Genomic DNA, 26,531 nt, shown 5'->3' with positions numbered 1-26,531 from the left:
TAAGTCCACTAGCTACCCACTTGAGTCCAGCCATTTCTCTATCGTTAATCTCACAACTTTTCAGCTATATCCCCATTCCCATTTTTCTAGTCCCATTTGTTTACTGTTTTTGTCTCCTCTAGCCTCCCGTTTTTTGTGCTTCTTGTCCATCTATCACTCTGGCCAGCTATCGAAAAATAGCCTGCCGCTAATGCAAAAGATTTAACCATGTCCAGGCACCTCTACTCCAAAATGGCATCCCAATCCATCCACTCCTTTCCATCTCCATTCCCCGCTCTCATCACAACTGTTCTCTCTCTCAATCTGCCCCCCACCCCAGCCCTTTCTCTCTATTAGCTGCTAAAAGAACCTCCTCATATGTTTGCTTACACCCTCTCTGGTCCTCCCACAATCCATTCTCCACATTGCAGCCAGGTAGATTTTTTAAACCATGGATCTGATTTCTTCACAATTGTCATTTTAATCCATTAAATTTAGGATAAAATTCAGCTTCCTTCACATGGTTTACAAGACCCTATGGCATCTTCCCACTATCTCTCCAGCTTCACTCTCCTTCATCCTGGTCTCCTACATTGTGCTTTATCACTCTGACCTCCTTTAATTTTTGTCACATTAAAGCTCTTGTCCTTCTCCGTGTTTTTATACGTGCTGTTCCCTCTGCAAGGAAGACCCATCCCTACTTCTGTTTGCAGGCCAACTCTTGCTCATCCTTCAGGTGTGAAGTTAACTAAAAATTACTTCTTCAGTGGAGCTTTCCTAATTCCTGCAATCCAAATTAGACACCCTCCTTATTTCCTTATGCCTTGTAACTTTTCTTCATGGTACATGTATAACAGTATTTAATGTAATTTTCTGTGTTTAACATCTGTCTTTTCCACTAGACTAGGGGCTCCATGAGGTCAAGAATCATATCTTGGCTTCCTCATCTATAAAATGAACTTGAAAATTCGATGGTAATTGTCCTGCTCTGAAATTCAGTATTATCTTGAAAATTGACCCCTTTTTTAGTGATAAGGTAGCCAATGATAAAATTCACCCTCAGTAGAAATCAGAAGGAAATCTAGGCCTGGTTTTCTTTTAAACATTATAATTCTAGTTGATTAGACAGCTCACAAAACGCTTGAACTAATTATTTTAGCCCATGTTTGTAGCATGAACATTTTGGATCATAGGTCTGAGGTCTTAGAAAATTATATAGAACTGCAACTTGACCAGTAAACTAAAATACATTCCATTTGGCCAGTTTGGGGCCAGTTTACATTTAAATTAAGACAAATGAAAATCTTCCTGGGTGTTTAAATATTCCACTTGCATTTCTGAACTTTATTGCTATGCTCTCTTGACATGCAGATCTGGACGAATGTTCTAATGGAACCCACCAGTGCAGCATAAATGCTCAGTGTGTCAATACCCCAGGCTCCTACCGCTGTGCCTGCTCCGAAGGGTTCACTGGAGATGGATTTACCTGCTCAGGTGGGTGAGGTGCTGATTTTCATGCAACACTCTGTATGTTTTCATCTTCATCAGAAGACTGTAGGTAAAGGAGGCTGAAATCACTACCTCTGTTTTTACACTTGACTTAAGGTGAATATGTATCTTTGGCTTATATTAAACGCAAAAACCTGGAAATTTTTTAAAATAATGGCATTTATTACTATCATGTACTCTTAGTGACTGTCATTTCCTTTTATTCATTAATTAACATAATGGTCAGAAATACAGACTCTGAGTCAGACCATCTGGATCCAGATCTTGCCTATGCTGCTTACTGGCCATATAGCCTTAAGTAGATGACTTAACCTGTGTGTCCTTAGTTTCTCCATTTTGAAATGGACATGGTGGTAATAATAATAATAAATACTATTTCCTTTTTTCTTTTATATCATTGAATGAATGACATGTTGGGAAAACTATACAGCTTCTTAAAATAAAATCTATGACCTACCCAATCACTGCTAGTTATTGTGTTTATTAAAATCTCAGTTTATCACATGGTATTGAAAGGATTAAATGGAATAATACAAGTAAACAGCTTAGAAACATGCATCATAAGAGCTTAATGGATGTGAGTAAATTCACTCTGCATTCCTTGAGGATAAAACATCCACTCATTATATTCACGTAAAAGACTAGATCATCTTGCTGGACATAAAGAATGATACTTTTAAGCTTGAGAGATAGGTGTTTCTCCGTTGAATTTCAGTGCACACTTTAAGCCCCAAATTAAAAGATAGTTTTTTCTAATTATTGACATCAAAAACACAGACTTACAGTTTTCTAATGCCTCTTTAAGAAAACATGTTTAGGGCTTCCCTGGTGGCGCAGTGGTTCAGAGTCCGCCTGCCGATGCAGGGGACACGGGTTCGTGCCCCGGTCCGGGAAGATCCCACATGCCGCGGAGCGGCTGGGCCCGTGAGCCATGGCCGCTGAGCCTGTGCGTCCGGAGCCTGTGCTCTGCAATGGGAGAGGCCACAACAGTGAGAGGCCCGTGTACCGCAAAAAAAAAAAAAAAGAAAACATGTTTATTCAGTTGTAAAGCTTCCTTACTTTTAAACCCCGGGTACTGCATCTTTCTTAACATGTCTCTGCACCGTGGTGTGAGGGCAGGGGCATGGCCTTGGTATCAGACACAGCTGGACCTAGACCCTGGCTCAGCCGCGGATTAGATCACTGTGACTCCCAGGCATCAGTCGCCTCCTCTTAGCCTCAGGTTCTTCCTCTTGTAAACCTCACAGGGTTGGTGAACTAAGTGAAAACATGAATGTCAGGCAGCTAGCACACTCCCTGGCAAATGTTAGGCCCTCAATAAACATTTCTGCCCTTCCCCCCTTTTTCCATTTGATAGAATCAAAGAAATTGTCTTTAAGTTCTATGAATAATACTCATTTGTGTAATTAAAATAGAATATTTTAATGAGATTGTAATGGCATGAAAGAAACTTTTCTCACTCCCATAGAGTGTCCCTTACTTGCTTAAAAATACTTGAACTAGTGAAAAAGTTGTTCATTTTAATACTGTAATGTTTTCAAGTGAATTAACACCATTTTAAGATTAATTCCAATGTTCTTGGTTATATCTAAATGATGTTGACGTAACACAGATGCATCAAATTAGCATTAAAGAGAACTGAGACAGATGTGAGAGACACCTCTTTCCTCCTGTTCATCATAATGGAATTGAATGTTAGGGCATAAACAGCTCTGCTATCAAGTTGTATACCCTTATTTAGGTGTATATGGATAATTGTTGTTTCATGTTAATGAGCACTAACTCAGGCCAGCGAGACTGGTTTAGTTATAGAGCAAAGAAAAAAATGTCATGAGATTTGGAACTTAATAGAGATGTAATTTGCTCCTTCAACAGATGTTGATGAGTGTGCAGAAAACATAAATCTCTGTGAGAATGGACAATGCCTCAACGTCCCGGGTGCATATCGCTGCGAGTGTGAGATGGGCTTCACTCCAGCCTCAGACAGCAGATCCTGCCAAGGTGGGTCACCAGGATTCCAACTCATTTCCAAGTTGGATCAACTACAGCAAATGAAACCACAAAAAGGGCTGAACAGGCTCCACCTGGAAGCAGAATACACAGCACATGCTGCACACATAAAAGTCATTTGTTTAAGCATGGACTATTTTGCCGAATGAATAATGATGAAGGTGGCTTTCATCTCTTGTGAAGTTTTCCTGGCCAAGAGCCAAGAGTTGGAACTTTGGCTTATTCGTTTTTCTTTTTTTTTTAACTATTTCTTTTTTTATCACTAAATGAATGAAATGTGGATAAACTGTTCAGCTTTTAAAATATATTGTGTACCTCAATCACTGCTATTTAATGTGTTTATCAAAATCTAAGTAGCTCATTTTTGGCATTACCTTTATGCTTTAGTCAACTGTCTGTATGTCTGGGACTGGAAGTCCTCTTCAGGGACTCATCAAGAGCTGCACCTTTTGCTTAATAGTCATGTCTCCTGCCTCTAAGTTATGACATCACCCCCTTTCCTAGAAATGGGACTTCATGACTAGTGTAATATCTTTCCAAGAAAAAGAATTTGGATTTTCTTTTACATTAGAGACTCAATTTACATTACATAGAGTTTGGACCATCATTGTGTTCATAAAAGTACATGAAAATGTAAATAAAGGAAAAGGATTGAAAACAATTCATATGCCATCAGGTTTTAACAAAATTAGTGATTCATAGAAAACCTTAAAAAAAAAACTCAGGCTAACTGCTAGCAAAGATTATAAAATGAAACCAGATTACAGGCTTTCCCTACATGAGTATCTAATCAAATGAACAGAAATAGTAAATGCCAGCGCACACACACACAGAGACACACACACACACACACACATACACACACACTTCACCAGCATCAACCAAACAAAAATTATGCAATCTGGCATAGCTTGGAGTAGAGCCTGACTCTGCCCCACCACCAGAAGTGTCACTGAAGAAAGAAAGTGTGCCTAAAAGATCATGGAAATTTCCATAAATATCTACCAATTTGGAGAGAATCAGAATGAGAGAATGAATAGTAGGCTCTGGGAAGATGATATTAGAAACTGAAAGTATTCATGCTTCTACTTTGACCTGCTAGGTTGGGCAGAATCTAAACCATTTTATACAGGGCAGCTGTAGAATGAGCTTTATTTTTTTCCTAGTCCTGGTTCCTTCTAAGCATTGAAGTCAATTAGTAGAAACTGTGAGTCAATGTGTTTATGGAATTACATGATTTATTACCCATGTCAGTGTGACAAGAATTGGTGGGAAAAGGGATAAGTTAGCAATAGCCAGACACTTTTACCAACATAAAATTTCAAAATTAGCCCTTTATACATAAGACAACATTTCCCTTTCATAATTCTGTTCCATTACTTGTGGCCTAGGGTCTTCCAAAACTTCTCGCAGAACCTCCCTCAAGGTGATGCTAAATAGTTTCTGTTTACTGTACTTCCTTCTCATGTTGGCCTTCCCAAAATATGTTTCCATGTAGAGAAATCCCAGTTGCCAGGGCACCTGAGAGTGGCACACATGTAGCTCACCCTTTGCTCCATTTAACCAGATGCCAACTTTTGAGATCCCAAAAATGTAATTCCATGGTTCTGCCTGTTTCTCCATGGTTTTGTCTTCTCTCTTCTATGAGATCTGGCACATCTAGACAGTTTATCCTGAATTTATTACTTTAATTACTTGATATTTTCCCATCTTATTATAAATTGATGCCCCTTTGAATTGATCCTCTAATCAACATTTTCCACTCAGCATCTACCTCTAATCATAAATTCTCAGAATTTCTATAGAGTTTAAAAAACTGCTGGAGTTGGCCATTTCCCAGTATTCTTCACCAAAATGGGAAAGTACAGAACCTGCAAGAACCTCCTCAGGGACAGGTTAGGACTCCATCAGATGGAGTAAACCCAGATACAGAGCATTTAGTATGATTTCCAAAGAGAGAGCAGGGGCCAGGTTCACCAACAAAGAGCACACAGAGCCCAGTGGAGGTCCACCCATCCGTATTTCTCCTCTTCCCCCACCTTATGAAACTCTGGGCCACAGAATAGAAGCTATAATGAAACCCATACCCCAAGCTGTCTTCCATAGAAAGCCCAAATCAAAAAAGAAGGGAGGATGTCAAGAAGCTCCATCTAAACTGTATCAGAGTACAGTTGACACTTGAATAACATGGGGGCTAGGGACACCTACCCTCAGCACGGGGGGGAAATCTGTGTATAACTTGTAGTCGGCCCTCAGTGTTCACAAGTTCTCTGCATTCGCGGTTCCATGTCCACACATTTAACCAACTGCAGATAGTGTAGTTGTACTACATACACTGTAGTATTTACTATTGAAAAAAATCCATGTACAAGTGGACCTGCACAGTTCAAATGTATGTTGTTCAAGCATCAACTGTATATAAAACTCTTGAAAGAGCTGACCAAGTAATGTGTAAACAAACTGAAACAGCAACTGTGCAGGTGTTCTATGGAAACAACAATAACAAAAAAAGCATACAAAAAGCAGATAAATAATCAATCCAGAGTAGAGGAAAACTACTCAAGGAACAAGAGCCAGTTTCGCATAGGTATATTGTACCACAGATAACCTTAATGAAAACATATGATTGAACAAGTTCAAAGTGATTATAAAAACAGAAAAAAAGACAAAAAGAGATATTGCAGAGTTAAGGGAGACAAAAAACGTGGACTAATGCATCAAAATAAGAGAACAATTAAACAGATACAGCAAAGAACAGAGGAGATGAAAATATAATTACTACCATAGAGAATGGACGTGAGATAATCACAGTGAAAAAAAAGGGGGAGAGGATAAATTAACACTATTACAAAGACCATAAACTTAAGTATAATGGGTGTTTCTGAAGTGAAGAGTCCCTAAAAATTGAATAGAAAAAAAGTATTAAACAACCAAACATTTTCCTGAAATAGAAGAAGGAACTGAATATACAGAAAGAAATAAATCATTTTTATTTAGCCTTATTGAATTTGTCAACTTAAGTAATAGAGATTCTTCAAACTGCAGGTAGAAAAGGCAAGTCATGAACAAAACAAACATTCAGTACCAACACACATTAGAATGCTGCCCTCACAGTTATCAGGACACAAGTGACAAAAATCTTATACCTCAGAGTTAGTTAATTATAAAGACAATAGACAGGGTTTCCCTGGTGGCGCAGTGGTTAAGAATACTCCTGCCAGTGCAGGGGACACCGGTTCGAGCCCTGGTCCGGGAAGCTTCCACATGCCAAGGAGCAACTCAGCCAGTTGCGCCAGCAACTGAGCCTGTACTCTAGAGCCCACGCGCCACAACTACTGAAACCCACGCACCACAACTGCTGAAGCCCTCGCGCCTAGAGCCCATGCTTCGCAACAAGAGAGGCCACCTCAATGAGAAGCCTACGCACTGCAACGAAGAGTAACCCCCACTCACCACAACTAGAGAAAGCCTGTGCACAGCAATGAAGACCCAACACAGTCAAAAAATAAATAAAATAAATAAATTTATTTTTAAAAAAAGACAATAGACATATCCTGACAAGTGAAATAATTCAGAAAGAAACCACCTGTGGGCTCTCTCTTCTTGTCTTGGGCAAAAAAACAAAAACAAAAACAAGAAAAACACACAACTTATCAGCAATGAAAAACAGCCAATCAAGAAATAAATGGAGAAGTGTCAATAAAAACATTATTGATTCCTTTAAAGAATTAGTACTAAATACGGTAGAGATTATGGTAAATGCCATGAACATTTAAAAAGTGAAAATAATATGAATAACAAAAATGAGTTAGAAGCATATATGGATGCTAATTGTTAATCATCATTGTATAGAATCCATTAATACTGTCTTAAAATTGTGTTTGAATTTTAACATAAAGCCAAAAGATGATACAGTTTTAGTGTTTTCATCAATTCTTAACATTAGGAAACATTTTAGAAGATACTGAGATAATGAAAAATTGATCTAATGCATGGAAATTGTTTCAGCTTTACTCTCTGTGAATATGCACTGAGAAATATCAATATTTGGAATGGTGTTCATCCAATTACAATGATAATTCTGGATAGAAGCATTTTGGAGTGATTTTTGTTCTTGCTATCTTATTTTCTGTGTTTCCTATCTTTTCTGTTTCCTATCACCACTTTTCTGTATTGTTCAAATTTCTGAATATGCATCAATTTTGTAAAAACAAGACAGTATTCTCTTAAAATACCTTATTCCACACAACTTTTACGTTATTTAAATGGAAGTTATTTCTAATAAAGTTCACTTAAAAGTAAAATGCATATGCAGAAGGCTGATAATACAATTCCACTTCAATTTATAGATTAACACAACTCAATTATAAACTAACTTAATGAGTCTTTACTGATTTATATAAAAAGAATAACTTTGTTTATTGCCCCAATACAAGTAAAGACAACTTTACACATCAATTGAACTTCTAGACACAATTTGAACCATACTTTAAATATAAGATAGTTGCAATACTTTATTTTGACAATCATAAATGACCAAAAGGCCCGTTTATACTTAAGATATAACTGTCTCAAGACAGCATTTTAGAATGACTTGTCTAGTCTAGCCTAAAATGGCATGCCTGGTCTGCATTCTCAGGATATGAGGTAATTTGTGTACAAAAATGTCCATCCTCTTCCTATGAGTAGAAATACAGATTACTTCTACAGCTGTACAGGCACACTATGCCTTCATTTTCATACGAATGAGGAGTAATAACTTCTTGTTTATTTTGAGTTAAAGCTTCATGGAAGACTTCCATAAACTGAATTTATGATTTCAGTCCAATAGAGATATCTTAATGAGATTTGGAGGAATGTGGGGCAATGGATGATCTTATTACACACTACTGGGAAAAAACTTCTTTCCCTGTTTATAACTGACTTTATTATAACAGATCAGATTACATAACAAGAAAAGTTTAAAAAAATTAAACTTAAATAATTTAAAAGATATATTTAATATTTAAAATATTTATGTTGTATATTTTGTATGTTGTAGATGTTTATAAAACATCTGCTGTTTTCACTTAATTATTATAATCTTTGAATTTGTTTTTATCTTCAATTTTTTACAATCTAATTCCTTTAACACGTTCATATTTAATTTCTAAAAAGTTTTTATGCCCTAGGCCAATTTTTTTCTGAAGTATTTTACAGCCCAAGACAGTAAAATACTGTCAATAAAATAAGATAATATTCTTTCATATTTCTGCCCCATATGAACATTAGTTGCTTGCCATTTATGTGACATCCCTGGTCAACGGAAAAGAAAATTTTTTGCTGCATAAAAACATCTGAGGAGATAGAATAATTTATTAATGTCATACAGTAAATCTAAATGTCTTTGTAATCAAGAGATTACTATTTTTTTTAATCTCCAGATATCGATGAATGCTCCTTCCAAAATATTTGTGTCTTTGGAACATGTAATAATTTGCCTGGAATGTTCCATTGTATCTGTGATGATGGTTACGAATTGGACAGAACCGGAGGGAACTGTACAGGTATGGCCAGTTAAGGGCTTAATTGTGTTCTTATTAGTTGAAATGAACATTTTGTGCTAGATATAGAAGTTCCTCAAATTTCTGCTTAGCCTGCTATGCCTTGGGCTATGCATTTTTTTGAAAAAGAAAATTACATTCTGATACATTTATCGTTTTATTATTTTTTTATTAATTTTTATTGGAGTATGGTTGCTTTACAATGTTGTGTTAGCCTCCACTACACAACAAAATGAATCAGCCATACACATACAGATATCCCCTCCCTTTTGGACTTCCCTCCCATTTAGGTCACCACAGTGCATTAGGTAGAGCTCCCTGTGCTATACAATATGTTCCCATCAGTTGTCTATTTTATACATAGTGTCAATAATGTATATGTGTCAATCCCAGTCTCCCAATTCCTCACACCCCACCCCTTTCCCCCTTGGCTGATACATTTATTTTTAACTATTGAATTGATCCATTGTAATATAAACAACTTAATATTAAATATCCAACACGAAATTAGTAAAGTATTTCTTTGTATATATTTATGATGTCCACATATATGTACAAATATATAATACATATGTTTAAGTTTAATTAAGCAAACAGTGGTAAAATGTTTTTCTTCAGAATTGCAATGTTTCATTATTATTTATTTATTAAGGATATTAAATGATATCATCATGAATACTGTGTGACTGTGTGACTGATCTATGGAAACTGCTTTAGGTGTATACAAGTATTTCATTTTTATTTCATTGTTCTGACTTCCTCCTAAAGATTTTTAGTCTACTGACTTGCAAAATTTCCACCAAATTCTTTGGAACAGCAGTATGCACAAGGAAAGTAAAGATGTTAATGTGGGCATTTTAAATGTTTTTCCTAGATATTGATGAATGTGCAGATCCAATAAACTGTGTGAACGGACTATGTGTCAACACTCCTGGTCGCTATGAGTGTAACTGTCCACCCGATTTCCAGCTGAACCCCACCGGTGTGGGTTGTGTTGGTAAGCAAAAGCTATATGAAACAAATGAATAGAAGTACATAGAGTTAAATACTCATACTCTCTTGTGATGACCATTTACTACAATTAACTTGAGAACAAAATAGTAGTCCTTTACCTTAAGAAACTCTAGATTACCAAAATATATGGTCACTTTTATCCTGCTTATCTTCCAAGTCATATTTTGAAACAGGAATTTTTGAGACTTCTGCTCCCACCACCTCCTCTCACAGACTTGGGAACCAGGGCCCTAGAGGTGCAGTCATTTGTTCAAGGTCTCAGAGCTTGCAAATGGCAGAGCTGAAGCAGTGTCCCGAGTTGCCTGGCTCCCTGTCCAGTACATTGGCCAGGACAGATGTGTTTGAAATGTGGAATCAGTTTTACAAAATGAATATGTTTCAGGTTTATGCATGACAACTGACAGGCAAGCAGTTAATGGCATTTATAGGACCATTTCAGGTATATATTTTTTCAAAACCAAGAAAATATGGAATAAAATTTGAGTTAGCTATGATTAAATTCCCATTAAAATCTCTAGTAAGGTTTTTTGTGCCTTTTTCTTCTGAAAATTATTTTCAAAATGACTTACAAATATAAAAAATTAAAAAGGTTCACTGGATGCATATGGCAGATAACAAGGACTGTTTTTCCTGATACCAAAGGCTAAGAATATGCAAACTCTGTGAACCAGCAGTTCCTCTCTGGGCTTTAGATATCAAATAAAGTAACTTACAGGCCCATACGGAAACATTAGGAAAAATATTCAGTGCCTCATTATTTGCAGCAGCAAGAATTTAGAAGCCATATTTGGACAGTGGATAGATTGAAAAAGAATCACAGTTGAATACTGTGGAGTTGACGGATTGGATGTTATAAAGATGGAATGAGGTATATGACAAAATACCATTTATAGAAATTTAAAATGTGCACACGAAAACAAAAATACTAATTTTGCAGGAGCACAGACCAAAAAATTAATATTAAACACATTCATATGGTTGCGTAGGGGATGAGGAATGAGAATGGAGAGCAGGGATAAAAGAGAGAGAATGGGAGGGCAGGAGGAAGGAAGGATGAATGAATACAGGCCTAGTAAGAGCAGAACCATGAGTTAACACCTCTGTCTGCACCAGAGTCGGCAACAAAAACAAAACCAAACAAAAAAAAGAATGAGAAAAGTAAAATAATAAAAAGCTGCCCAAGTGATTATAATGTGCAGCTGGAGATGAAAACTACTTGGTAGACTGTAATAAGGACTTTGGATTTTACTCTGATTGAGGTGGGACACCACTGGGTGTGGCCTGACCTAAGGTAATGCTTCTGAAGGATGACTCCGGCTATGGTGGGAAAAATAGACTAGAGTTGGGTCCAGAGATGAGTTAGGAAACAATTGCAGTAGTCCAGGTGAGGGATGATGGTGGCTTGAACTCAGGTTGTAGTGATTTGGAAGCAGTGGTAAGTCATCAGATTCCAGATATATTTTGATAGGGTTGACAGACCTTATTACTGGATTGAATAAGGCATGATAGTTAGGATTCAAAGTTTGACTGCAAGGTATAGGGCCTGAGCAATTAAAAAATTGGGGTTTCTGTTTATTGAAAACGCAGAAGCCTGGGAGAGGATTGGAGCAGGTTTTGTATGTGGAGGAAAGAGTATCAGGTGTTTGATTTTAGACATGTTAACCCTAAGATACCTTAGATATCTAAGAGGAGAAATCAAATACTAGGCACATGGCAGAAAGATCTGAGTTCAGGGGAGAGGTGAAAGATGGAACCACAAATTTGATAGTATTTAAAGTCATGGAACTAATGAGGTGATCTAGATGGTAATTATGGATAGAGACAAGACAAAGTCTGAGATTCATTGATCTCTTAAGTAGCCTCCCTAAAGTTGTTACAGACTGGCTTTCCCAAAACCTGCAAAACTGAATGTGCAAGTTGAAACTAAACTGTGGGAGAATGGAGATTATGGGGAGGAGAGGAAGGAGATGGCGTTATCAATATTTCAGTGATAGGTTACATTGTTTTAAATTAACATATTGGATTTCACTCCCTTTATTGATAAACTCATGCTATAGATTGATTATAGGAAACATTTTTTGCAATCATATTATTAAAGGTCCAGAGTGTCCCAGATGAGTAATTGCTTACTATCTTGTTTAGTCCATGATCTATATGGATGTCTAGATGTAGCAAAGTGTAATTTATTTAATTCCTGCAACTCAGTCTTGAAAAAGTTGAAAGCAAGAGATTATTCTGTTCTGGGGATTAATGTACAGAATTTGAATTTGATCATCTGAGTGACCATTCTCCAAAAAAGGCATTCTTACTCTGATAAGGACAATTTTAAACTCCTGTGTTGCCCTGCAGACAATCGAGTGGGAAACTGTTACCTGAAGTTCGGTCCTCGGGGCGACGGGAGTCTCTCCTGCAACACTGAGATTGGGGTGGGCGTCAGCCGCTCCTCCTGTTGCTGCTCTCTGGGGAAGGCCTGGGGGAACCCCTGCGAGACCTGCCCCCCTGTCAATAGCAGTGAGTATGGAACGGAAGAAGAGGAAAGAAACACTGGTAGCTGAGCACTAGCTACCATTTTCTTCTGGTGCTAGGGGGTGAGGGAGGTAGTGAGGGTCAAAACTTTGAATCTGGGCTACTTTCAATGATTGTGCTGAAACCAGCCAAGAGTGTGTCATATAAAAGGAATCTGAATTCCTCTCTTCTTACTGTTTTTCTTGATAATGCTAAAAAGAAAAAAACAGTTTTTAACCACAATCCAATATGAATAATGATGATAATATCAGTTCTCCCTGGTGTCACAGGTAAAGGACATTCCTGTTTCTTTTCCACAGTTGTTTTAGTTCAGGTTCATAGATGAGTTGTATTCCTCAAGTCCAGTCATATTATGTCTTAAATTGAAATGTATGTCTTGATATGAACATAGGTGAAACTTTTGAATTGTTGAGTCTTTTAGTTTTTATTTACTAGCCAAAAAGGTTGTGATACAAATTGTCTGAAAATAATTTTTTTCTTTAATTAAAAGCAAATGGGTTTTGTTATTCTACTTTGTATATAATTTATGAAGTAATGATCATATTTCAAGTAAAATGTAATGTACTTTGAAAGATAATGTATTTGAAAAGGCACTAAGGAAAATGTGGATACACCCCTTAGGATATGCGCTTTGAGCCTGGCGGTTGTTAAGTGCTAATTCACTGTCAGCCTCTTGCACACAGGTATCAAATTTCTGTTTTTCCATTGTTTTGCAGCTGAATATTACACTTTGTGTCCTGGAGGTGAAGGCTTCAGACCTAACCCCATCACAATCATCTTAGAAGGTAAGCATACCTCTAATTGTCACCAGATTTAAACAAGGTAAAGAACTTACTTTAGAGAAAATCTGGTAGAAAAGATAGTGTGGAACAGTCCCAACAAGATTATTTTGCAAAATTACAGATGGACAATTACCAGTCTGATGAATAACCATTTGTAAATCAGAAAGATTTGACCCATTGCAGTGACCTGATGTGTGATTGTTCTGCAGAGAAACTCTTTTTATAATTATCCCCAACTTCAATCATCCTCAGCTTGCTGTAATTACTCTTCTCAGATTATAGCAAAGTTCCATGACAAAGTCAAGAAAATTCATGGTCAGAATAAACCTCCCATCTAAGTGTGCATTCACTTGGATGTGTGGACGTCTGCAGGTCTTACAGTATCACACATTTGAAAGCTCTCATAGTAACTCTTATCTTTCATGATGGTATCTGAGCTGTCTCCTCTTTTGCAGATATTGATGAATGCCAGGAGTTACCAGGTCTCTGCCAGGGTGGAAACTGTATCAACACTTTCGGGAGCTTCCAGTGTGAGTGCCCTCAAGGCTACTACCTCAGTGAGGAAACCCGCATCTGTGAAGGTGAGATAAATTTATACCTAAAAATTATTAGTGCTATTTAAAACAAAATTACTGGTCAGGCCTGGAGAAAAAGGGTCCATCTTCAAATTTTATCAAAGGATATGTTGAGACTGGTTCATAGCTTTTTTCTTTTCCTATCAGTGCTGCTAAGTTGTATGATGATAGATAAATTACAGATTATTTGCCACAATTTACCATTATTTTTCTCTGAGTAAATGGGTTGGTAATAAGTGGGGGAAGCTGGAATAGTATGAAAACATTCAGTATCAAAATAAGTTATTAGTTCAAATACCAATAAGTTATATTTTATATAGCAAAATAGATAAGTTTGAAATGCAACCATTTGGCTAATATTTTCAGTAACTTTTAAATGTTGGACAACATAGTATGAAGCAGTTCAAAGGTTATGCAGATGCCTTTCTTGGTTCCATCCCCAACTTCTCACATGGCGGTGTAATCATCCTTTTAGAGGCCTATCTCCCCACTAGACTGGGAGCTTCTTGAAGCAAGGTCCACATCTATTTCATCTTTATAGCTACAAGTTCTAGCTTACAGTAGAATCTCAGTATTTATTTATGGAATGAATGAATGAATGCTTCTAAAAAATGAACATTAAACATGTAATGTAATTGTTTCCATTATAACCTTTCTTTTGGAACATGTTAGATAAATGCATCTGGAAGAAATGATTTAATAAGGAGAATTACCCAGCAGCTGTGCTACTTCTAGAATCTCTGAATGGGTACTATTTTGAAAGGAGCTATAAAGAAAAAGGCTTTTCTAACTGCATTCAGTTTAAAGTTGACACTAATATTTGGTTTTCAATGACATAAGAGGAAAGTAGCTTTAAAGCAATTCCATTTGAAGAATATGAAATTTCAATTAAAAAGTATAGGTGCCATTTAAGTTATTTTTTGCCACTTTGGAATGGTTTATTTTGATCATCTTTACTTTTGAATGTTAGGTTTTTATTCTTCAGAAGAAGGACATATTTTATATCATGTAAATGCATATTTGGGGGCATTTCCTATGGAATTGCTTTAAATTCTAAATTTTATAAAAATAAGATAAATTCTATAAAAATATGAATTTGGGGAATCAGCCATATGCTTTGTTCAGTAGATTAAGTGATATAAATTCATGGGGAAAATATTTACTAATTAATGGATATTCTTGCATCCTCTAGATATTGATGAGTGTTTTGCACATCCTGGTGTGTGTGGACCTGGGACTTGCTACAACACCCTGGGAAATTACACCTGCATTTGCCCACCTGAATACATGCAGGTCAATGGAGGCCACAACTGTATGGGTAGGTAAAGGTCTCTGAGATTGATTAGGTCACAGTTGCTGGCTTCCTGGCCAACAGTTATCTCTCAGATACATCTCAGAATTATTATTCAGAAAGTTTGGAAGTTAAATCTTTATGAATAGTGAAGTATTTCGAAGTCTTATAAACTTCTGGGTCTGTACCATATTTTTGAACTTTGGCTACATAGTTACATGTTACAAAGCATGAGTCAGGTAGAAAATTTCATCAAATATTACAAATATATATTCTTAAATAATTTTTATTTTCCATTCATGTAAAGTGAACATTATTTTATGAATAAGAAAACATTTAAAATTTAACATGTAATCCTTTTTAAATTAAATAAATGCATTTGAATAGAGAAGTATCTATTAACTTTGTCCCCCCAAGAAAATTGTAAATGAAACCCCTTATTTAAAAACAGGAAAGATGCTTATCTAAAAACGATTTGTGTTCAGCTTAAGGAATTATTTTAAGATACCTCCAAATGACCGTGAAAATTTTCAGAGTTAATCGAGGAAGTTTGGTGTGTCCAGGTGTGTGGGGTTTGCTATTAGCTGCTTGCTGATAGGGTTGGTTGGCTTACTTGTTTTTCTCTATGTAGACATGAGAAAAAGCTTCTGCTACCGAAGCTATAATGGAACCACTTGTGAGAATGAGTTGCCTTTTAATGTGACAAAGAGGATGTGCTGCTGCACATACAATGTGGGCAAAGCCTGGAACAAACCTTGTGAACCATGCCCAACGCCAGGAACGGGTAAGCACACAGCTCCTGCTTCTGCTGAAGGCCGAGTCAGTGACACAGGTATACATGTAACAGTAGAGGAAAAGCAAAAAGTACTAAAAGTACGGAAAGCAGACACACTCCGTTCTGAAAATATCCAAGAGCTCATATGGCTCAGTTTCTCAAGCAGCCCTCTTGGGATTCAAACATTAATTCCTGAAATGTCTGTTGAGTAGGAGTCTGGATCCTGAAAATAAGCCCCATTGCTGAAATTAAAATTTATAACGCTAGCCCATTTAAACTCATTATCTTAAACCATGCTGCTTAATTATTCTTTTATTCATAAAACAAGTATTTATTGAGAAACTATTGTGTGTCATTGTGCTATATTTAGAAGGTGTCATTTTGATTTAAAAATTTGTGGTCATTTATAAAGTCCAGCAAGCTCAGTGAGTATCTTTTTAGTTCAACTTTGGAAAATATGCAAAAAATGGATTTGATGAGCAAACTTAACATAAAAGCAATGTAGTGTCAAAGTTTTCCTTATGCATCATTTCCCTCAAACTTACCTGAAACTTTTAGGCAGAAAAGAGAGCTGGTCTTTACACAGTAAAATTTTTCTCCAAGCACAGATTCTTTTGAAAGAAAAACTGAACGATAATAAAGACAAGAGCAAAAACATCGTCTTAAAATTGTTGCCCACTCAGGTTCCTTTATGACCTGAGAAGGGATCACTCTTAATAGTTGTAGATACTAAGAGTTGAACCAATAGGACAAATAAGAAACAATGGTTATGCATTTGTTACCAAATACAGTATTACTTAGGGTATATTTATTAAAATGTTTCATTTAACATGATGAAATTAAGGAGAGACATGGTGAAAAGTGACATATGGGGCCTTTCTCAGTGGCTCAAATTCAGTGGGCAAATGGATTTTCCTTTTTTTTTCTTTTTTTTAATTGAAGTATAATTAATATACAATATTATTTTCAGGATTACAACATAGTGGTTTGACATTTATATACATTATGGATTGATCTCCACAATAAGTCTAGTAACCATATGTCCCCATACAAAGTTATTGCAATTTTATTGACCATTCCTTATGGATACATTACTTTCCTGTGACTTATTTATTTTATAGCTGGAAATCTGTACTTCTTAATCCCTCACATCTATTTGGCCCAACTCCCAACTCCCTTCCCCTCTGGTGACCACCAGTTTTTCTTTATAACTATGATTCTGTTTCTGTTTTGTTTTGTTCATTTGTTTTGTTTTTTAGATTCCACATATAAGTGAAGTCATACATTGCTTGTCTTTCTTGGTCTCACTTATTTCACTTAGCAAAATGCCCTCTAGATTCATCTATATTGTTGAAAGTGGCAAGATTTCATTCATTATTATGGCTGAGTAATATTCCATTGTGTATATATATGTGTGTGTGTGTGTATATACATACAATGTATCACATCTTGTTTATCACTTCATCCATCAGTGGATACTTAGGTTGCTTCCATATCTTGGCTATTGTAAATAATGCTGCAGAGAACATAAAAATGTGTATATCTTTTTGAGTTAGTGTATTGTTTTCTTCACGTAAATACTCAGAGGTGGAATTGCTGAATTGTATGGCAGTTTTATTTTTAATTTTTTGAGAAACCTCCATACTGTTTTCCATAATGACTGCACGAACTTACATTCCCACTAACAGTACACAAGGGTTCCCTTTTCTCCTCATCCTCACCAACACTTGTTATTTGTGGTCTTTTTGATAATAACCATTCTGACAGGTGTGAGGTGATATCTCACTGTGGTTTTGACTTGCCTTCCCCTGATGATCACTGACGTAGAGCATCTTTTCATATGTCTGTTGGCCATCTGTATGTCTTCCTTGGAAAAATGCCTATTCAAGTCCTCTGCCCATTTTTAACTAGATTGTTTGTATTTTTTATATTGAGTTGTGACCATTCTTTGTATATTTCAATATTAACCCCTTATTGGATATATCATTTGCAAATATCTTCTCCCATTCAGTAGATTGCCTTTTCATTTTGTAGATGATTTCCTTCACTGTGCAAAAGGTTTTTCGTTTGATGTAGTCCCATTTGTTTATTTTTGCTTTTCTTTCCCTTGCCTGAGGGCTTTTCTTTCCCTTGCCTTAGGAGACAGATTCAAAAAAAAATATTGCTAAGACCAGTGTCAAAGAGCATACTGCTTATGTTTTCTACTAGGAGTTTATGGTTTCCAGTCTTACATTTAAGTCTCTAATCTATTCTGAGTTTATTTTTTTATAAGGTGTAAGAAAGTGGCCAGTTTCAATCTTTTGCAAGTGTCTATACAGTTTTCCCAGCACCATTTATTGAAGAGACTGTGTTTTCCCCACTGTATAATCTGGGCTCCTTTGTCATAAATTAAGTGATCACATAAGTGTGAGCTTACTTCTGGACTCTCTATTCTGTTCCATTGATTTATGTGTTTGTTTTTGTACCAGCACCATACTGTTTTGTTGTTGTTGTTGTTTTCGTTTTTTTTTTTTTTTTGCGGTACGTGGGCCTCTCACTGCTGTGGCCTCTCCCGTTGCGGAGCACAGGCTCCATACGCGCAGGCTCAGCGGCCATGGCTCACGGGCCCAGCAGCTCCGCGGCATGCGGGATCCTCCCGGACTGGGGCACGAACCCATGTCCCCTGCATCGCCAGGCGGACTGTCAACCACTGCGCCACCAGGGAAGCCTGATGCATTGTTTCTGATGCCTCAAATTTCACATTCCAACAAATAGACGTTTATGTTAAAAAAAAAGACAAAATTCATGTCTCATTCATTACTCATTGTTAACATGTTTCACCACTACAAAATTATTTTTGCATGCCTATGCCTTTGTGCAATTCTAATCCCTTTTAAAATTTGTACGCTAACCTGGTTTTTCAATCTACATAAATCGGATCATTTTTAAAGCCCTCCATATGCAAAAAAAAAAAAGAATTTAAATGCCTAAAGTAGATATTTTGAATCTCATAATGATTTACTTCTAATATCAGAGCAGTAAAAAGTTAATGATGATAATAATAAGAATAACAGCAATAATAATGATAAAGTATGCCTAGATTCACTCCTTGCAGAAGCTGGCATTGTTATCAAATAAATATAATTGAAATTAAAATGTCTCATTGTGAATAATATAAAATGTATCTGTCAGGGCTTCCCTGGTGGCGCAGTGGTTGAGAGTCCGCCTGACGATGCAGGGGACACAGGTTCGTGCCCCAGTCCGGGAAGATCCCACATGCCACAGAGCGGCTGGGCCCGTGAGCCATGGCCACTGAGCCTGCGCATACGGAGCCTGTTCTCCTCAACGGAAGAGGCCACAGCAGTGAGAGGCCCACGTGCCAAAAAAAAAAAAAGTATCTGTCAGTAAAAGTAATGCTATGTAAAATGTTATTTTGAAGGAGTTTGAGAATTCTAAGAGTGCATTTGCTTTGTTTATATTTTAAAGCTGACTTTAAAACCATATGTGGAAATATTCCTGGATTCACCTTTGACATTCACACTGGAAAAGCTGTTGGTGAGTTTTTTCTAAATTATGTTTATTTTAATACATACACGTAGCATTTTGTAAAAATTTGTTCAGTGTTTTTAAAGTACCATAAAAGATAATAATCTGTATTTGGATATAATATAGTTAGACAAGAAAGAAATAACATGTTTACAGCCTCTAACCAAGTGTTAACAGTGGGATTAGTCCATCAGCATAGTCTGGTGATTGAGTTATGATAGTTATGTGACTATCTCAAGATTTCGTACATATCAAGCTGAAACTTTAGTTTTCCTCTTCATAAATATTGTATTACATGACTGTAAATAATCCACTTTATTTTAACCTTTACCATCTGTTTTCATAAGTATACGTTTAAGTTTTGGGTGTATTTTTACAGTACTCCTTTCTCCCAATCTACTTATGAATTTGCAGAATTATTAATTATATAAATCACTTCCTCCTGAATGTACTTTCTGTTGCACAATCTACTTTTCTTCCGCAAAGGTTAAATAAACAATATAATTTTAAGTGTCCATTATCAGTGCATGTATAACAAAGGACATAAAATTTAAAAAACATAGCTGACTTTATCAGATGACTGATAGCAATTTGGGGAGCCTGACCTGTAACTTAAGAGGAAGTTTGATTCCCTAGGAAGTTCATTTGCTATATTGACACTAATATCACTTGGTATATTTGATCAGCTACTTCATTTTTTTTCACCACTGTTCAAAGGATATAATATCTTATGGTCTATATGCTTTCATAACCCACAAAATCATTCATACTGGTATAGAATTGATTTTTGTGACACTGTGTGCTTTCACTACAGTGTACACATAGTATTATTCAAGGTTTTATGGTGAATACATTAAGCAGAACCCTGTATATTTGATCAATTGCAGACATTGATGAATGTAAAGAGATTCCAGGCATTTGTGCAAATGGTGTGTGTATTAACCAGATTGGCAGTTTCCGCTGTGAATGCCCTACGGGATTCAGCTACAATGACCTGCTCCTGGTCTGTGAAGGTAATCTGAATGATGTGTGACCTTATCCAAAAAAGTTTGGCAGACATAACTGGTTTTTAGACAGTTTTCTGATTTTTACTGTTTCTTCTACAGCATTTGGGAGTTGATCACCAAATTGGTTAAGTGAATATAATACTGATGCAATAATGAAGTTTTAAAAACGGAATTGTTGCTCTTTCAGATATTGATGAGTGCAGCAACGGTGATAACCTCTGCCAGCGAAATGCCGACTGCATCAACAGTCCCGGCAGCTACCGCTGCGAGTGCGCTGCAGGTTTCAAACTTTCACCCAACGGAGCCTGTGTAGGTAAGAAAGAGAATGACTCGTTCTTTGACACTGAGCACAATGTTCTTTACACTTCCTGCACTGAAAAACTGTCCATGCTTTCCTATCAAAAAAGGTATTTTCTTTGTCTGGTTTTGGTATCAGGATGATGGTGGCCTTGTAGAATGAGATTGGGTGTGTTCCCCCCTCTGCAATTTTTTGGAAGAGTTTGAGAAGGATAGGTGTTAGCTCTTCTCTAAATGTTTGATAGAATTTGCCTGTGAAGCCATCTGGTCCTGGACTTTTGTTTGTTGGAAGATTTTTAATCACTTTCAGTGATTAAGCAATTTCAGTGCTTGTGATTGGTCTGTTCATATTTTCTGTTTCTTCCTGGTTCAATCTGGGAAGGTTTTACCTTTCTAAGAATTTGTCCATTTCTTCCAGGTTGTCCATTTTATTGGCATATAGTTTCTTGTAGTATTCTCTTATGATCCTTTGTATTTCTGCTGTGTCAGTTGTAACTTCTCCTTTTTCATTTCTAATTTTATTGATTTGAGTCCTCTCCCTTTTTTTCTCAATGAGTTTGGCTAAAGGTTTATCTATTTTAACTTCTCAAGGAATCAGCTTTTAGTTTCATTAATCTTTGCTATTGTTTTCTTCGTTTCTATTTCATTTATTTCTGCTTTGATCTTTATTATTTCTTTCCTTCTACTAACTTTGGGTTTTGTTTGTCCTTCTTTTTCTAGTTGCTTTAGGTGTAAGGTTAGGTTGTTTACTTGAGATTTTTCTTGTTTCTTGAGGTAAGGTTGTATTGCTATAAACTTCCCTCTTAGAACTGCTTTTGCTGCCTCCCATAAGTTTGGGGTCATTGTGTTTTCATTGTCATTTGTTTCTAGGTATTTTTTGATTTCCTCTTTGAGTTTTTCAGTGATCTCTTGGTTATTTTTATTAGGACATGTATGTGTAATCTAGAAAATGGTATAGATGAACCTATTTGCAAAGTAGAAATAGAGGCACAGACGTAGAGACCAAATGTATGGATACCAAGGGGGGAAGGGAGGGTAGAATGGATTGGGAGATTGGGATCGACATATATACACTACTATGTACAAATAGATAACTAATGAGAACCTGCTGTATAGCACAGGGAACTCTACTCAATGCTCTGTGGTGATCTAAATGGGAAGGAAATCCAAGGAAGAGGGGATATATGTATACGTGTGGCTGATTCACTTTGCTGTACAGCAGGAACTAATACAACACTGTAAAACAATTATGCTCCACTTAAAAAAAGAGAAAAAAGATAATTTTGAAAAGATTTTCTAAGTAAATCTATTCATTCATATTGAACCTATTTCACCATATCTTTTAGATTCTTTTGTTAGGAAAAGAAGAGGTCTCTCAATGGATTTTCCTGGAATTGGACCTAAAATAAAATAATGTCCTTGAGATACCAATCAGCATGTAAAAATTGCATGATTTAAAATTTTTTGAAAAGAGGTTTGGATACTTTTAAAGCCTTGCTTATTTTGATTCAGCTGTTGTTATGGTTCATTTTCAGACTGTCTGTAATAATTAATAGCAGATTATAGAAACAGCGCCTGTGGAAAAAAAATGAAGGAATCTTAATAAAGATCAGATATGTATAACATGTGTTTTATTTTTTGTGCTAGATCGCAATGAATGTTTAGAAATTCCTAATGTTTGCAGTCATGGCCTGTGTGTGGACTTACAAGGAAGTTACCAGTGTATCTGCCACAATGGCTTTAAGGCTTCTCAGGACCAGACGATGTGCATGGGTAAGAAGGAGGACATTAGTTTCAGGGGGTGACGTGGAGCTGAGACTCCAGAAGAGATTACAGTTCAGTCACTTGCCACAAGTAACTACCAAGTCTCTGTCAGAAACAGTCTTACAAAAAATGAGCTATGTGAAACTGGTTATGGTTTTATTCAATGTAAAATTTGCAAACAGGACACACCACAATATGTTCTTGGGTTCAGTGTTTACAGCCTTTTTCCCCTGGTGACTTTCACATGCTTATTAACCTGAGCTCTGGGATACTCAGGGTTACGTGGAGATCACCACAGTACCAGCTGCCCATTTACCCCTCTCTATTCCCACTCAAGAAAGCCTTTTGGAATGCAAGAATACAAGGGAGTAGTAGCAGAGTGACAGTTTTGAAATGAATGTATAAACACACACATACGTACATATGCTTCTTTCACCCGAATCATTGAATACATGAGATTTATCTGCTTGTTTTGCTTTTTAACTCTTACAAACAATTTTTAGAAGCAAAGATAGCGGAACTTTGAAAAGCCCCAGTAGCTAATGTACAGTTAGTTAAGCAATAATTGTGTTCAGTAAGTACTTGCTGAGCTGATGATTAATATTTCAAAAGCAGATGGGCTGGACACCTTGGAACTCAGCTTAACTACTTAAATCTGATGTCAGCCACTGGCTCATCTCCACTGAAGCACTTTGCGCTTGCATTGCAGGAGGAAAATTAAATTTTAAAGTTGGCTATTTATAATTATCATGTTCTCAGTTTAGAAAAAGCTAAATTGCATCTACTCTTTTGGTATTTAAGATACTATCTTTGTGAATCGTAAGGTCAGATTTCAGTACAGCAGAACGGCAGAACTAGTATCCTTTATGGCGTATCCATAAATGAGGACCACCTCGAGAACGTCTCCATTCTTGCAGCGCCTCCTAAGGGCTCCCCTGCAGCCATTTCCCATGGTCCTAGGAAAAATTCTCTAGGGAAGCTTGTGCAAAGGACACACGGAGGATGCAGCCCTATTTGCATGAACTTTCTGAGATTGCTTACCTATATATGCTTCTCCTCGCTGTTCTCTCTGAAAGGGAGAATATGATTTGCTAAGAAAACCCCCTGAGCTATATGGTTCAGAAATTCATCTGGTGAAAATCTGTCCTTGGTCTTAACAATTCATCCATGATGAAAGTCAGCTAGCCTCCTTGGTAATACCTCTCTTAAACAAAGCTTCCTTCCTAAGGAACAGTAATACCCTCTTTTTTTTTTTTCAGCATCCTGGAATTCATAGTCTAGCATTTCCTCTCTTATATGCCATGACCTTTCTAAATATTAATTCCATTTTTCAAAGGCTGATAATAATTGAACTCTAATAGACTTCTTCAATTTAGATTCCACTAATTCATAAAATTTAGGAAATTACAGTTTACCTTTGTTGTGCTGATCAAATTAAGATATGAAAATTTCTGGGGGAGCATTTATAATGCTTAATAGAACAAATTGTTCTAGTGTTTCAAAAGATTGATTTCCTTACAATTGACAAGCGAACCTATTCATTAAAACCTCTCACTAAGGAGATAGTTGCTTGCTTATTAGTCCAGTTCTTTTCTGAGTCGTATATGTTCCTGTAAGTCACTAAGTGACACTTTTTCCTATAATTTTCTACTTCTGAGTTAGCTCTACCTCATACTTACTTTCCTTAAATAAATGTGGGTTCTTAGTATTGAATGAGGAAAATCTAAGTAAGCCAGTAGTTTGAAAAAATCTAAAAGTTTAATAGGCTACGTTTTTCTAGTAAAAAATTGAATTCCTTTGAGCCAGTGTTTCTTTGTAGATGTTGATGAATGTGAGCGACATCCATGTGGAAATGGAACTTGTAAAAACACCGTTGGATCCTATAACTGTCTCTGCTACCCAGGCTTTGAACTCACTCATAATAATGATTGCCTGGGTAAGTACTCAGTCCTTTATTGCTTCTCTTTCATTTCTACACAATATCCTGAAACACAGAATAAAGCCAAAGAATAAATATGTTTATTATTCAAATTGCGCATGTGTGCCAAAAGATATGTAATATCATTAACTAATTTCTGGTTAACTGAAGTCACACTCTTGGCTTAAATAGTCACAAGACCATCTGCTGGGTTGAATACTATGTCAATCAACCAGTCGGTTCAAAGGAAAAGGCCATGCAGAGGATAGTAAATATATTGGGACTGATTTATGGTTTGGGGTTATTTTTACCCCTTAGATGGGATCAAAGTTAGACCTGTTATGGTTTCATTGTTATTATTTCATATTTCATAAAATCCATTCTTGATTTACATTCAAACACTGACAATCTACAACTGAAAAACCCGTTGTGTTTTGAAATTTTATTTTCCGTCAGCTTTTGAAGCAAGGGATGCCTTTTCCCACAGAAAGAGTGCGTGGTGTCTAGGTTTCCAAATCAGCCCTCAGAAACCTATTTAATCTCTGTGAACAACTGTAAACTTTCAGTGGAAAATAAAACTGTCTTCTCTACATGGCACAGAATTTTAGCCTTTGCCTCTAACAGACAGTGATTGAAATAAAAATTGAAAGTGACTCGAGGAGGAGGAGGGGGTCCTGTAGTTGGTGGAGAAGATAGTAAAAGATATGACAACAAACACTGACAATATTTCATTTACCATGTGCCAGACACTATACTGGTGCTTTACTACATAACATCTCTTAATTCACATTATCCTGTAAGGTATGTGAAAGTAACTCAGGCCTTCTACCTTAATGGAACCATCACAGCTCAAACCCACCTCCTAATTTAATCCAATATATATTCCTCTCAGCTTTCTTTATTTTATAAAATTCTGCAACGGTGAAAATATTTAGAGCTAACTAGACACTTTATTGAACCACCTTCTTGTCTGTAGTTTCTCAGACCCTTTGTACAGCCAGAGAGAATGAAAGATACAAATATGGCTCTGATCAAAGTATAATCTGCAAACAAACTAAAAAATTACTCAAACGGGATCAACCCTAAGCTTAAATGAAAACCTACCACTTAAGAACTTCTTTTTCAAATTGACGGAAAAACGTGTCAGCAATTCTAGAGTGTTACTCATATAATTGATTTTTCTGTATTTTTTATATGCTTCGTTATTTGTCCTTTGAATATAAATATAGTCAGCTTACCTCCAGGTAAAGTTACCTGCAAAGTGGGCGGTCCAGTTAAATCCGGGTATCCTCTTACCTCCAGGATGAGAACTATTTTTCAATTGGAAAGCTTCACCTTAAGCCTACAGGAGAGATCTGTGTGACCTTATTAGTCACCTGATCTTTATGATATGAGCCATTTTTCTCTGTGTTGATGAGGAATTGTAATGTAGGGTTTTGTAAATGTCTACCAATGAATATGTTTTTAAGTTGCAACTTGTGACAGAATATGTGTTAAGAGCTCTCTCTGAAAAGCTAACTCCTGTTTGCTTACAGACATAGATGAGTGCAGTTCCTTTTTTGGTCAGGTGTGCAGAAATGGACGGTGTTTTAATGAAATTGGCTCCTTCAAGTGTTTATGTAATGAAGGCTATGAACTTACTCCAGATGGCAAGAACTGTATAGGTAAGTATGTACATAATAAACAGTCTTTATGTTGTTTTGTTTCGTAAAATAATGATGTGATTCCCCCCCACCCACCAACTTCGGGACACATTTGCATTTCATTTGGTCATCTGATTACATGACCAAGATAAATTTCATGGGAAATTTTGGTAAAAGGTATAAGCCAACAGTTGGGAATGACTCATATGCAGTGTTTTTATTGGGATAGAGCTTCAGGCTATCCGTGTCTCAGTAAACGTAGACAAAGGAAAATTAGCCTCTTGCCAAATGAGTAATACTCAATATGTCAAAAGTCTCTGAGGGCATATTTGCCCAGAATGACGTGGCAGATCAGAAGGCCTGAGTTGAATTC

The 26,531-nt window shown here is 36.5% G+C and overlaps 1 protein-coding gene across 1 annotated transcript in view; it reads left to right on the top strand.

The window, feature by feature from the left end:
- Positions 1–26,531, top strand: part of FBN2 (fibrillin 2) — a 235,335-nt gene that overhangs the window by 171,267 nt on the left and 37,537 nt on the right. The window contains exons 33-47 of the mRNA XM_081231423.1: positions 1,351–1,473; positions 3,364–3,489; positions 8,922–9,044; positions 9,916–10,038; positions 12,405–12,566; positions 13,298–13,366; positions 13,819–13,944; positions 15,131–15,256; positions 15,861–16,013; positions 19,470–19,538; positions 20,417–20,542; positions 20,724–20,849; positions 22,481–22,606; positions 24,417–24,533; positions 26,051–26,179. Of these exons, the coding sequence (XP_081087549.1) occupies positions 1,351–1,473; positions 3,364–3,489; positions 8,922–9,044; positions 9,916–10,038; positions 12,405–12,566; positions 13,298–13,366; positions 13,819–13,944; positions 15,131–15,256; positions 15,861–16,013; positions 19,470–19,538; positions 20,417–20,542; positions 20,724–20,849; positions 22,481–22,606; positions 24,417–24,533; positions 26,051–26,179 (1,824 nt within the window). The remainder of the gene's footprint in view (positions 1–1,350; positions 1,474–3,363; positions 3,490–8,921; positions 9,045–9,915; positions 10,039–12,404; positions 12,567–13,297; positions 13,367–13,818; positions 13,945–15,130; positions 15,257–15,860; positions 16,014–19,469; positions 19,539–20,416; positions 20,543–20,723; positions 20,850–22,480; positions 22,607–24,416; positions 24,534–26,050; positions 26,180–26,531) is intronic.

The sequence above is a fragment of the Mesoplodon bidens genome (assembly GCF_964165515.1).
Source record: "Mesoplodon bidens genome assembly, chromosome: 4".
Classification (NCBI taxonomy): domain Eukaryota; kingdom Metazoa; phylum Chordata; class Mammalia; order Artiodactyla; family Ziphiidae; genus Mesoplodon; species Mesoplodon bidens.
This window is presented reverse-complemented; position numbering and strand designations above follow the sequence as displayed.